The sequence below is a fragment of the Asparagus officinalis genome, chromosome 4, assembly GCF_001876935.1.
Source record: "Asparagus officinalis chromosome 4, Aspof.V1, whole genome shotgun sequence".
NCBI classification, from domain to species: Eukaryota; Viridiplantae; Streptophyta; class Magnoliopsida; order Asparagales; family Asparagaceae; genus Asparagus; species Asparagus officinalis.
Genome location: NC_033797.1, coordinates 18,902,858 through 18,916,879, shown reverse-complemented (window position 1 = coordinate 18,916,879; position 14,022 = coordinate 18,902,858). Strand labels below are relative to the sequence as shown.

Below are 14,022 nucleotides of genomic sequence, written 5' to 3'. Positions count from 1 at the left end.
GCGCTCTCAGTGGATTTGGATGAAATTGTATTTGATTCTGGTGATAGAACTCTTATCAGTGCAGGTACCATCTTCGCCTGCACCATTGCCTTGAGCGCTCGTTTCGACGTTAGTAACTGGATCAGGCAACCGATACTTTCGTTGGTCGCTGATGGGCAGCCATTAATGAGCGTGATTAGTCCAAGGATCAGTGCATCCAACTTTTCTGCCTCCAAATTCTTAGTCTCCGGAGCCGATAAAACTATCTGTAGGATTCTCAGGGAATTCCCTACAGGCTCCACTTTACTATCTTTCAACACAGAGATGAGAGATTTCAGAACCGAATCCAGCTTCGAACAAAGCGCAGAGATCAGCCTCTGTTTGTTTCCCTCTTCAATGCAATCCAAACTCAAAATCAAAGATACAACCTTCAACCCGGCTCCCACCAAACTCAGTTCTTCATTCAACACAACAGAAACGATGATGTTGACGAAATCCCCGGCGTTAAAGATCGCATTCTTGACCGAATCGTCGACGTCGCAGTCCTCGAAGAAAGCAGCGAGCTTTCCGAGATGGGCCAACTTCTCCTCCTCGGAGCTGAGGTCGGCAGGGGCAAAATCGTCCTTTCCCCTGGACCAGACGTTGATGAGGCGGCGGAGGGTGAGGTTGGGGACGAGGTCGGTGGAGGGGAGGGGGATCATGGTGGCAGGGCACGTGGTGTTCCCGGAGTCGAGTCAGTGCTGGATCGACCGGCGATCGTAGGTGACGCCGGTGCAGAGGCTGACGGGGGAGCGCATGACCTCGAGGGAGATTGGGCAGCGGAAGAAGGAGGGGGTCTTGATTTCGAGGCGGAGCTGCTGGCTGAGTCTCTCTGACGCGGAGCTGCTTCTCCCCATTTATCTTTCTTTTTCTTCTTCTTCTTCTTCTTCCCCACGAGCGGTTTTTTGGTGATTTTGTTTGGTTTCGTGCTTGAACGGAGGTGGTGGTGGGGGTTTTAAGGGGGGTGGGAGGTAGAGGAAGAGGACAAGGGAGTCAAAGGGTTAAATGGTCAAATTGATGTTATCTCTTCACTCGTGTGTTGAGATTAGTAGCAGGGATGGGAGGTCACATCTCTATGCTAATTCACACGATGAAGGGGAAGTTTTCGGGCGTGTTGGGCAACGCGTTTATGACGTTAGAATTTTCGCTCTCACTTCTCATCAGCGTTTTTATTATGCTCAACTCAATGAGTTATCGAGTAGTTGATATTTTCACTTTAAGTCAGAATAAAATTAATAAAATAAATTCTGGGTATATTCTTCTTAAAAATATTCACTTATTTTTTTTAATTGCGCGTAAACCTAAAATTGAGAATGAGCCTTCTTTTCTCACATCAAATTTATTCCATTCATACATGCATCTCATTTTCACTTATGTACATTGCCCTTGTACTAAATGAAGCCAGTGTTTTGAACTAAATCAGTCAAAAAGTTAAATTCAATCTTAGAAAAACTGGATTATACTTGGCTCAATTTTAAAATTAATGTTGTAATAAAAAGGCCCCTCGTATAAGTTATTTTCCAGGATTCGGTTTGGCTTGGCCCCTCGTATAATTTATTTTCCAGGATTCGGTTTGGTTGTACACAAAATGGTTTCGGGCCCACAATATAGGAACGAGGACCGGAGATTTGGTGTTTAGGAAGTGTCTTAACCTGAAACTTTTAATAGATGTTGCAAGTATTTTTACTTTTCTGAGGATAGGTAGCTTTAAAATTGCGGTTTCCGGGGAAAACTTTGGATATTTTCATTGGTAATTGTATCTATCTCATAATTACATGTTTATATCTATGTTTCAATTTCTTGGATGACTAGTGATATTATTAATTACTAATTAGATTATTAGTCACTTTTAACAATTTTCATCAATTTGAGTTGTATATTTTTATTTATTTTTAAATAATAAAACTTACTCAATATGCCTCGAGATAATATTTTCAAGAATAAAATGTTAAATGCAATATAATTACTGAATACAAGTCGCCCAATATGACAATGTGTCACAAATTTCATTTATGTAAGCGATCAAGTGCAGGAATAAATCCCTTATGCAAATGATCAAGACTTTTGTATATCACATCATCGAAAATCCGTATGTTAAATGGCGGAAAATTTTTTGAGGTGAAAATTTTGTAGTGATTATGATCAACCATCCAAGTCATTATAACAGAAGTATGAACGCCTAATTATGAGATAAATAACTAATTAACCCTACCAAAGAAGGGACTTTTTTCACGAAACATATGTGAACAATCCGTCTAAAAATATTTGTGTTTATTTACATTTTATCGTAGGTATTTTCAAGGTTCCTAATGTGAATAAATTTTTTATTCAAAAGTTTGATAATTAATTTTAAAATAATTTTTAGGAGGAATAAAAGCCAAAAAGTTAATTATTTACTCTCAAGTAAAAAGAAATTTGCTCATGTGGGTTCTTTTTTTCCCCTTTTGTCTCTTTCTATTACATTTCTGAAATTTTCATTTGTTAAAATTCTCAATTTTTTCTCCATTCTGTTACATGAATTCTCATTCAAGTCAGACAAATTTTCAAAACCAACCTGTTTGCCAAAAAAAAATCTAAAAAAAGACCCGTTTCATACTTAATTTCAAAAACGGACTCAGTTGGGCTGAAACTGGGTCGGTTTTTGAAAAAAAAGTTCCCAAACTTCACGAGAGTTGAAGTCCCGTGAAGTTTTGTTATATAAAAAACTTCACGAGACTTCAACTCCCTTGAAGTTTGGGAATTTTTTTAAAAAAAACCGATCCAGTTTCAGCCAACTAGATCGATTTTTAAAATTAAGTTTGAAATGAGTCTTTTTTCAGGAATAAAATTTAAAACAGGTCGATTTTGAAAATTTGTCATATTCAAGTCCCAACCCTCACCCCNCCCCCCCCCGCCCGCCCACCCCCGACCCGCCAAACGGAAAAAAAAAATCTATTTTAGATACCAATGTTTTTTGACAAGCACATTAAACATAGAAAACATCTAATTTGTACAAATATATCATCCAAATGCTCTCTCGACCTAGTTCTCTTTTGACAGTACCTATCACAACCTTGTGTTCTTCGATTATATAAAATGTTTTTCTAAAGAAAATCTATGATTATAAAAGTTGCTCTTGAGCTGTTAACATCTTGAATTCTGGACCCTTTCTTTTCGGATCAATCAAGCAATTGAACCAAAGCTTTTACCCAATTTGGAGGAAGCAACTTTAGACATCACAAAGTTTGGTCCTTGAGGAGGATAGCTAATTTTCTGTGGGCGGCTAGTGCCCCAGAAACCATCCATAGATATTAGCATGCAACACAAATTACGGAAAGGTCGGTCACAAATTATGGAAGATATCAGCAGATAACAAAAAGATACAAGTCACTTCTACATCATCAAAAGTTTGAACTCTTGATGGAGGTTGAGGCTAATAATTAATTTCGTGCCATAGCATATTTCCACAAATCAAGTGCAGAAACTTGAGTTATTTGATATTTTTAAAATTTATTTTAAATACATGTTTGATGAAAATTGAAACTTAGTTTAATCTGCTATCATGTTGTCATGTTGAGGTCCTATTCGTCAAAAACAAACGCGATATCGGAAGTAGTAGAAAAGACGTTAGTAATTCTGATAATAAAAGTAAGGTGCATCTTAATTCATCTCCTTGTACTTCGAATTGTTAGGAGCTAAGATATCTCAATCTTATTTGTTTTTCTTTACATTGTTTTTTGGGGAAAATATTGCTAACATTTTTTATGCGCCTAACTGTCAAAATTTGGCGGCATGTCACTAGTAAATCACAAAAAACCCCACAATGCCTTTTCCTTGTCATCTCTTTCTTTGCCCCTTTCTGTCTTCCTCTCTCATCTCTTTCTTCTCCCCTTCCTCCTCCTCCGGCAACACCCTGCTTCGACTTCTTCAAACCTACAGTATCATACATCCATGTCTCTACCTCCCCTCCCTTCCCTCCTCCTCCTCCGATAACACTCTGCCTCCTCGACCTCTTCGGACCTACCAATATACATCAACATCTCTACCTCCCCTCCTCCTTTGATAACACTCTGCCTCGAATTCTTCAGACCTACCAATATCATACATCCACATCCCCACCTCCTCTACTTAACCTTCCTTCCCCCTCTTCCTTCGCCAACCCTTGCCTAGGATTTTTGGGTCCACCATCATACATACACCCTCCTAACTCCCATCCAATCCCTCTTCCTCCCACGGCAAGCATTGCCTCAGATTTTTGGGACACACCTGTTGTGCCTCGAGAAACCAAACCAATTGCCGAGAAAGATAAAGAACCAACCAAAATCAATAGCACAAACAATCAAATACCAGTTTTACGTGGTTCGGCGAGATGCCTACGTCCATGGGGCAAGGAGGGGGGAGTTTTCACTATTAGAAATCAAGAGGAACAAACTAGGGTTACAATCTCTCACCAAAAACCATCAACAACTCACTCTTAATCTCTCAAATTGCTCCTAGAATAGAAGCCCAAAGAAAACCCTCACAATCTGCTCAAAACTCCTGCCTTACTTACCCTAAAAACACCCAAAGGGTATTTATACAAATCCAAAACGAAACGGGTCTGGAAACTGAACCCTGTCATAACCGCTTCGGCCGTCGACCGCGGCGGTTGACCGCGATCCATCGCGGTCGACCGCCGGCATCGACCGCCCTCCATCAACAGCCGCTCCAATGTCTAGAGACTTCTGCCGGTCGACCGCGGCGGTCGCCATACCTGAAAGCCAAGAAACTTCTACCAGCTCGTACCGTCGCGGTCGACCACCACTGATCCAAACGCCCAGTACCTCCTGTGCACGAATGCGGTCGACCGCCGCGGTCGACCGCCACCTAGTCTGCCTAAAATCTAAACCTGAGCTCCATCTCTTCAAATCTCCACCTCGTCGAAGATTCTTCCAAAACTGAGCCGACACCGAACAAACCAATGCCTCAACTGTTGCATCTAGTATGCCATGGCAACGGACTCATGACAACGGACCCCATCCACAACATGTCGAGACCCAAACGGGAGTGCGAATACTCACCCCAAAACAACTGTGTCTACTCACCAAATCGGTTGCATCAAAACTGACTGCTTACGTATCCTCTCCAAGGAATCAAGCCTTCACGTAGTTCACCCTATGGCCTCCAAAAGGCCTTCAATCCAACCTGCGGCTGATAGCATCATCAACGACCCCAATCTGAAAACAGTCCAACACCTCCACCTGAGATGAAACAATGGCTGTATCCAAAACATATCCACCAGCTGCATCCAAATCAACCACCTCATCATCTGTACCAATAAATAAATGACTCCCACGTTGTGCCACCTCAGTTGGAATCCCAACCAATGCAGAATGACCTGGAGTACGTGGGGAAATCCCCACCCAATGTGGAGTAGCATCACCCTCCACCCGTTGCGATATCCCTCTGACCTGATCAATACTCTCCACCTGCCGAGAGTCCAAAGTGACAAACCTGTTCAGACCAAACTCAGAAGCTCCCCACTGATAGCCGAACGAGCCTCTGAATCCCAAATGCACAATCGGATCCAATCTCACATCCACAATGTGACCAAGTGCTGGGTAGCCAAATATCCGACGCCGATCAAAACCTGAAGCAGCTCCACCAGATCTAACAACTCTACACGTAGCAGTCGGCAACCTCATAAGATGGTCCAATGTCAAAGCCTGAATACCAAATCTACTGCTCGACAACCAATGTCGATCCTCCTCTAGAAAAGAACGGCCCTCTAAATACACCATCTCATCACGTCGCCCCACAGTCTCTTCTCCTCTGAAGTGTCTCCAACTGTCATGAGCTCGGCACCAATGCAAGAAAGGACCCCTACTAGAACAAGTACGACTGGTAACCTTTCTGCCCATACACCTCCTCCAACTGTTATGGACTGTAGACGGTAAAAAATACCTCTATGGGTCTACAGGAAATTTGCCTACGAGAAGAGTTCGCACGCCCAGTTCTCTGGCACGGACCTAAACCGCGTAGACGTCGACTGTACTCAAGTCCAGGTTCGCCTAACGGTCGACTCGCCAGCATGAGTCAGGAGCGATCAGGATGGCGGAAATTTGCTCTTCGCTCAACTCGCCTGCCCGAGTTCGGAGTCGAATCCGCCAGCAAGCCCCAAAACCGTCAGTACAGCTGGGTATCCACCACCCCACGTGCTGAGGTGGGCCTTCCCACCTCTCTCGACCCAAGTCAAACGGCCGCCCACATTGCACACAGCGCGAAGGACTGGACAGGCGTCGAGTCAACCTGAGCATTCATAAATGCGACTCACCTCGGCTGTCTGAGCCAAGAGCTGGATCCGCCGGCACTCGGCAAGCTGGCTAGACCCACTCAAGTACTGTACACCTACTTCACCGCCTCTCCTGACCGGAAAGGAGAAAGCGTCGTGCTCAAAGTACGCCGGGTGGTCACGCACAGTACAAGTGATCGGACAGACACTTCATCGATCTGCGAACTCATAAATGCGGTTCATTAATGCTGATCAAATCCACTCGGATAGCAGTCGTTTGTTGCCTCACATACAAGAATGGGCCTTCCCATCGTAGGTGACAGGACATAGAGCACAATCCCTGGAATGACCGTTCATGGTATCGAGGAACGGCGAGACGTCTCTGAAGAGGATGTGGTCACATCCCACAATTCAAGGAGAAGTCAAGCCGTCCTTCTTTCATTTAAAAACCCCTTCCAGCACGATGGAAGAGAGGTCGCAAAACTTGGAGAAAAAAGAGTTGAGACCAAGCTGTTAGCAAATCCTTGCATTACAGCACTGCTGCCTAGTTCCGAGCTCCGATCGCCGACGAACCAAGCAGACCCGAACTCCATTGCCCCGAGCTTCTACTGCGAACTGAAGCTCTCCAGCAACCTCATTCAAACGGTCCAAGGGAAGCAGACTCGACCCGAGCATCGAGCGAAGCGTCCTATAGCCACCTAAAGTCCCCACACAAAACAAAGAGGGCCTTCCCTCTGCTTCTGTTGTAAACATTTGATTTGTTAGTTTGTAATAAGCTTTCTTATAAATACAAACGAAACTCCTTTCTTCGGAAGAATCAAATTTTCACCCTACAGAAGATGGCGACCACAGTGGGAGCAGCTGTTTCATCGAGTGAAATGGTGGTGGCTCAGTTTGATGAGGTTACTATCGGGACGACAGTAGAGTCCCTCGAAATCGAGTTCGACCAGGCCAAGTACGAAGAATACTTGTCCTCCTCCTCCTCGGGTGGCAATGCGTCCCGCAAACGCCACAGAGCTGTGCGCCGAGGCCGACCTCAGACGGTCAAAGCCTCCGCACCCGAGGGTTCCAACCGAGTCTCATCGGAGGAGCCCACTCCCTCGCGATCGATCAAGGCCAAGCCAGAGATCGAGCGCAAGAGGCAAGGGTCTGCCAGATGGATCGCCAAGCGGTCCACACAGACACCTACCTCGGAGGAAGCGCCGGTTCACTCCGGCACAAACCGCAATGCCACAACCCACGGTGACGTTCTCCCCGCTGGGAGAACTAACCAACAGCGACGGCAAACACCCGTCAGATAGGGGGTCCAAACCTCCATTTCTCATAAGGGCCTGAACCATCACACAGGCCCGAGAAACACTAGACGGGAAGGCAAGCTGCCCGACCTCGGAAGGCCCTCCAAATCAGGAGCGTCAACCGAGGACAGCAGAGCCATCCGCTCAGGAGGACTTCGCTTCTCAGGTCATATCCCTGATGCGAACAAACCACACCGAGCATACGAGCTTACCCAAGTAGGCGAATCCTCGAAGGCTGGCGAGCCTCGCCATAATCATTTGGCGGATAAACGTAAAGGAAAGGAAATAGGCGGTTCCTCCCGAACCCGCTCTTCTAAACACGGGGTCGAAACTCGCCCACGTACTGGAATTCGCTCAAACGCGAAGACTCGCCAGTCAAGGCGAGATCGCCTGACTCCAACACCAAGGCGTTCCACCCAACACGCGCCAGAGAGAGCGCCCAAAAATCTCTCGTCAGCTCACCAGAGCGACTCTTCTGAGGCCGGGGGTTGTCACCAGCCACCCGTAGAAGACCTCAGAGAATTCTTGACTCGCAAACGCACTATTCACGAGGCGAATCCTCAGTGTCATTGCGAGAGACTCATCCACACGGTCCTCGCCGACTGCCAATGCGTTGGAACGGCGAAACCTTCGGTATTTGAGAGGCTTTCTCAACAGGCCTCTCGACCGAGGCCCTCCCGTCGAAGGCGCCGTCACCAGAAGAGACGCGCTGCTGACGACCTGGAACTCTCATCCGCCACAGTCAACATGACGGATAAAGGGAAGGCGGTACTCTCCGACTCGCCAGACTCGGACTCCGTCTTAAGACCTAACACCCGGTCTGCCCGACGCCGGCAGGAAGGCATATTCCAGCGAACCCGTAGTCGCCGGGGGGTAAGTATTGGGTTTGACTATTCCACCCTAATACCTCCCTCCTGCGGCGAAGATGAGGTTCATTCGGCGGCGGCCACATCCCAGACCTCGCGCTCAAGTCAAGACGCGCAGGCGAGGGCGCACATGACCGATACCAACCACGAGCAGACAATGGCTCAAAAGTTGGAGGCACAGCAGGCGACCATCGACTCTCTAAGAGAGATGATGGAGCAACTGCTGAGCAAGAAGAAAAAGAAGGGAACCCAACGTCCCTTGCCCCGGCAGACTAGGGATAAAGAATGGGTACCACCTCACCGTCCAGCGGCTGAGACGGAGGATGATCGACAATCCGATTACTCCTCCAAAACATCGATAGGAACGTCGCACACCGCGGATAGCACCCGTGACAAAAGATTCGACGAGTTCCAGGACCAACTGAACGCGCTGAAGCTTCAGCAAAACATGAACAAGCTGGGGGTGGTACGTCCCTACCCTATCGAATGGGACACGGTCCCATACCCGGCGAAGTTCAAACCAATCAGTTTGGTGCAGTTCGATGGCAAGGGGTCACCCTCGCAACATATCTATTACTTCATGGCGCAGACCGGATTCCTCACCGGGAACGACGCCATTCTCACCCGACTATTCATAGGTACCCTCAAGGGGGTGGCCTTTGAGTGGTTCCGCAAACTGGAGCCTGGCTCCATCAAGGCATGGGCCGACGTCGAAAAGCTCTTCCTCGCCCGCTTCTTCGACGACGACACGGAAGTGTCAATGGCCACTCTCCTCGCTGAGAAGCAGCGTAAGTCGGAGTCAGTTAACGACTTCGTAAAGAGATTTCGAAATCGATCAGTCCACTGTCGGGACCAAGTTTCCGAGGCGACACTGATTGAGATGTGCCGCAACAATCTGTCAATCCACATCCTGTCCAAAATAGGGGCAGTTGAAACCCGGACTTGGAAGGAACTTGTTCGCCAAGGCGAGCAAGTTGAAAATATGATCAAGAGGCTGGAGGCCGAAGAGCCACAGTCCAAAAAGGGAGCAGCAGAACCAGCGGCGCCAAAGAACCCTCCTCGATCGAAGGGAAAAGAGGCTATGGCCGTAGACTCTGCCGCGGCGCCAAAGTTCGTTCAAAAGCCGAAACCCAGGCAATTTGAACCACGCCCCCAGCGGCAATGTCGGGACCAAGTTTCTGAAGCGACACTGATCGAGATGTGCCGCAACAATCTGTCAATCCACATCCTGTCCAAAATAGGGGCAGTTGAAACCCGGACTTGGAAGGAACTTGTTCGCCAAGGCGAGCAAGTTGAAAATATGATCAAGAGGCTGGAGGCCGAAGAGCCACAGTCCAAAAAGGGAGCAGCAGAACCAGCGGCGCCAAAGAACCCTGCCAAACCGGAGGAGGCGGACAAAACCGGTGACCCAAGTTACTGTGCATATCACAGATTCCTTGGGCATCACACAACCAAGTGCTACGTCCTCAAGGACAAACTCCAGGCCCTCTACGACGCGGGGGTCTTGAAGAAAGAGAAGGTCCAAAAGCAGGCAAAACCGGTGACCCAAGTTACTGTGCATATCACAGATTCCTTGGGCATCACACAACCAAGTGCTACGTTCTCAAGGACAAACTCCAGGCCCTCTACGACGCGGGAGTCTTGAAGAAAGAGAAGGTCCAAAAGCAGGTGACGGCGAACACGGTCACTTTGAGCTTTGGGACGGGTCTCCCGGAGGTTCAAGCTCCGGCGGGGATAATTCCTATCCCCAAGGCGGTTTTGAAGATCACTAACGACGATCCTCACAACCAGCGGGAGAAGGGTTTGGTTCCACAAACTCTGCCATCAGGGCAAGTGATGTGGGTCCATCCGGACCTCCTCGACGACGAGCAGTGGACCGCACAGCCTTCCAAGGAGGCTAAGAGGAAATATTGCAACGTTGTCACCGCCATCCTGGATACAGACGACGCGGCGATGACTGCCTTAACCGACTCTGAAGAAGACACCAACGTCTTCGCCACGAGAGCTGGAAAGGAGTTTGCAAAACAATATCCCGCGAGGGCGGAAAACCCAGCAGGACCTCCCGCGAGGCCGGCTGCAGCAGTCCCTCCCAATCCAGAGGAGCCAAGTTCAAGCCGCCAGCCTTACCGGTTCAACGTGCTCGCGCAATTGAAAAGTATACCCGCGCGAATCACCATGTACGACCTCCTCCGGTTATCTAGGCCTACCCGGGAAGCCCTACAAGAGGCGTTGGCTGACGCAGAGGCGTTCTCGACCCATTTCTCAAAAGAAACGGAGATCGAACAGGGCTGTACAACTTGCTGCCAAGTCTCAGAGAGACAGATCCCCTGCATCACTTTCACCCCCGAGGACATGCTCATCAAGAACACGTCCCACGACCGGCCGCTGTACTTCACGGGATACGTCGGCTCGGCGAAAGTGGAGCGGATCCAGGTTGACCCGGGGTCCGCGCTGAGCATCGTGCCCCTGAAGCTAATCAAGCATTTGGGGATACCGTCGAAGCGCCTAGCCTCGACCTCGACTACCATCTTCGGCTTCAACGCCACAGGGACTCGGCCACTCGGCAAAATCCGCCTGAAATGTCGGATAGGCGACATGAAGACAGAGGTGACGTGCTACGTTATCGATGCTGAACCCTCCTACAACATACTCCTGGGGCGTCCGTGGATTCATGGCAACCGGATCGTTCCATCCACGCTACACCAGTGTTTGAAGTACGTGGACGACTACGAGCGGGTAAGAACGGTAGTGGCCGACAAACACCCCTTTAAGGGCGTCGAGAACTACTTCGCGGATTCTCTGCTATACCAGGACCCCGACCAGCCACCGGTGGAAGAACTGGAAGCTGTATTCGTCGTGCCAGCACGGAAGAGGTATCGAAAAGACATCATCTTCGGTCGAATCGATCGTCCCCTACGCACGCTATGGGACGAATCTGAGGACGAAGACCCAGCGCCCCAGTTCTCGCAATACAGTCGAGTGGCGAAACGCATAATGAGCAACATGGGGTACGACCTCACTCGCTTAGAGGGCCTGAATTACGGCCGAGGGCGCAAGACGGTCATCAAACCCGCCTACGTCCCCAAAGGGAAGCCCTCAAATTACTTCAACAGGACTAGGAGAGGCTTAGGCTACTCCTCCTCCTCATCGGAGTGTTGTTTTTACGTCGACGAAGATTCCGATTACGCATGTTCAGGGGATCAGTCGTCAACAACCTCGGCCTGGGACTCCGACGTCAGCGTAAGGGATCTGTTCGATGGCCTTACAGTCAACATGGCTACAGTAGACCCCGCCGGAATGGCAGAGGACGAACGACTTCCACTTTACGACGAGACATGGGATCGCCATGTTAGCGCCCAGTGGAACAGTCGCTTCGAACAGCGCGAACCACCAACTGAAGATGAAGTCCTCCAGGTGAACATGGGTACTGAGGCGAATCCCAAACCCATATTCATCAGCGGCAGCCTGCCTCCTCAAGAAAAAGAGGATCTCATCGCCCTCATACGGGAATACATTGACGTCTTCGCCTGGAATTACGAGGATATGCCTGGCCTGGATCCGCGGGTCGCCACGCATCGCCTCAACATCAGCCCTGACGCCAAGCCAGTCAAACAACAGCAGAGGCGGTTTCGCCCCCAAATCATGGAGGCGATCGAATCTGAAGTAAAAAAGCTGATCGAATCCGGCTTCATCAGAGAGGAGCAACACCCCGACTGGGTGGCGAATATTGTTCCAGTCTTGAAGAAGAACGGCAAGATCCGCATCTGCATCGACTTTAGGAACCTCAACGCCGCATGCCCTAAAGACGAATTCCCTCTGCCCATCACGGATGTCATCATTGACAATACGTGCGGATTCGAGAGGATGTCCTTCATGGACGGCTTCTCGGGGTACAACCAAATCAAAATGCACCCCGAAGACGAGAAACACACTGCATTCAGAACTCCCATGGGGGTGTATTGCTATACCGTCATGCCTTTCGGGCTCAAGAACGCCGGCGCAACCTACCAACGCGCCATGAGCATGATCTTTCGAGATCATCTGCGAAAGACGGTCGAATGCTATGTGGACGACTTGGTCGTGAAGAGTCGCCATAAGGAGGATCACCTCCAAGACTTGAAGGCTATGTTCGAACTCATGAGGACTCATCAGCTCAAGATGAATCCTACCAAGTCATTCTTGGGAATGTCTAGCGGTAAATTCCTCGGTTTCGTCGTCACGACGAAAGGGATCCGAATTGATCCAGACAAGGTGCGAGCTATTCAAGAGCTCCAACCACCCCGAAATCTTAAAGAGCTGAGAGGCCTTCAAGGACGACTGGCTTATATCCGAAGATTCATCTCGAATCTCTCGGGCAAGTGCCAACCCTTCTCTAAGCTGATGAAGAAAGGTACCTCCTTCGTCTGGGATGAGCCATGCCAAAAGGCTTTTGAGGAGATCAAAGCTTATCTCTCAAATCCGCCTGTCCTTGCGGCGCCAATCTCAGGAAGGCCATTCCTCATATACATACGGGCTATGGAACATTCTCTGGGTGCCCTCTTGGCTCAGAACGATGATGCAGGCCACGAGCAGGGCATCTACTACCTGAGCAGAACCTTGCAGGGCGCCGAGCAACGGTACCCAATGGTCGAGAAGGAATGCCTAGCCTTGGTGTTCGCTATCCAAAAGATGCGGCACTACTTGGTTGGCCAAACCATCCATGTCATCTCCCGGATGAATCCCATTCGGGTCTTCATGACACAACCCGCAGCGTTAAACTGGCGCCTGGCCAGGTGGGCACTTCTGCTCTCTCAATACGACATTCATTTCATGCCGCAGAAATCGGTCAAGGGACAAGCCATATGCGATCTCATGGCTAGTCACCCGCTGGGGGAGAAGACCGATCTATTCGAAGATCTGCCGGATGAACCTCCCGAAGCCAATATGACTTCGTCGCCGGAGGTGTGGCAGATGTTCTTCGACGGTGCGTCCCGCGCAGGCGCGAGCGGCTCTATTTCTGCAGGAGTGGGAGTGGCCCTCACCTCCCCGCATGGTCACGTGTTTCCCCGGGCCTTTTCCTTGACGGAACCATGTACCAACAACGTAGCCGAGTACAACGCGTTGCTCATAGGGCTCGAGTTAGCCAAAGAGCTCGGGATAAAGCATCTGGAGGCTTATGGCGACTCGCAACTCATTGTCAAACAAATGACTGGCGAATACGAAGTCAGGAATGAAGATCTTATCCCGCTCCACCGAGCAGCGGTCAGACTAGTGGAGTCATTCGAGAGCTTCCGTATTGAGCACGTGCTCCGTTCAAAGAACACCCATGCGGATGCTCTCGCATCCTTGGCAGCTAACTTAGCCCAGCCTCCTGGAACGACCCAACGGGTCGCTGTCGCCAGCCGAAAGCTCTTTCGACCCAGAGACGTCCCAGAGGCAAACGCCACTCATCAAGTCTCGGATCAGCCAAACCAGGAAGACTGGCGTCATCCGATCATCGATTATGTCCTATACGGCATGTTGCCTGAGGATTCGAAGGAACGAGAGTCGGTCCGACGACGTGCCTCACGGTTCTACTACGATTCAACCACTAAAACATTGTATCGCAGGTCAT

General features: G+C 49.3%; 1 protein-coding gene across 1 annotated transcript in view; it reads right to left on the bottom strand.

Annotated features, from left to right (window-relative positions):
* LOC109836819 (U-box domain-containing protein 27-like) overlaps positions 1 to 1,178 on the bottom strand; it is a 1,594-nt gene extending 416 nt beyond the window's left edge. Inside the window, 1 exon segment of the mRNA XM_020404834.1 lies at positions 1 to 1,178. This exon segment is cut by the window's left edge and continues 4 nt beyond it. Coding sequence (XP_020260423.1) covers positions 1 to 875 — 875 coding nt within the window. The 5' untranslated portion in view covers positions 876 to 1,178.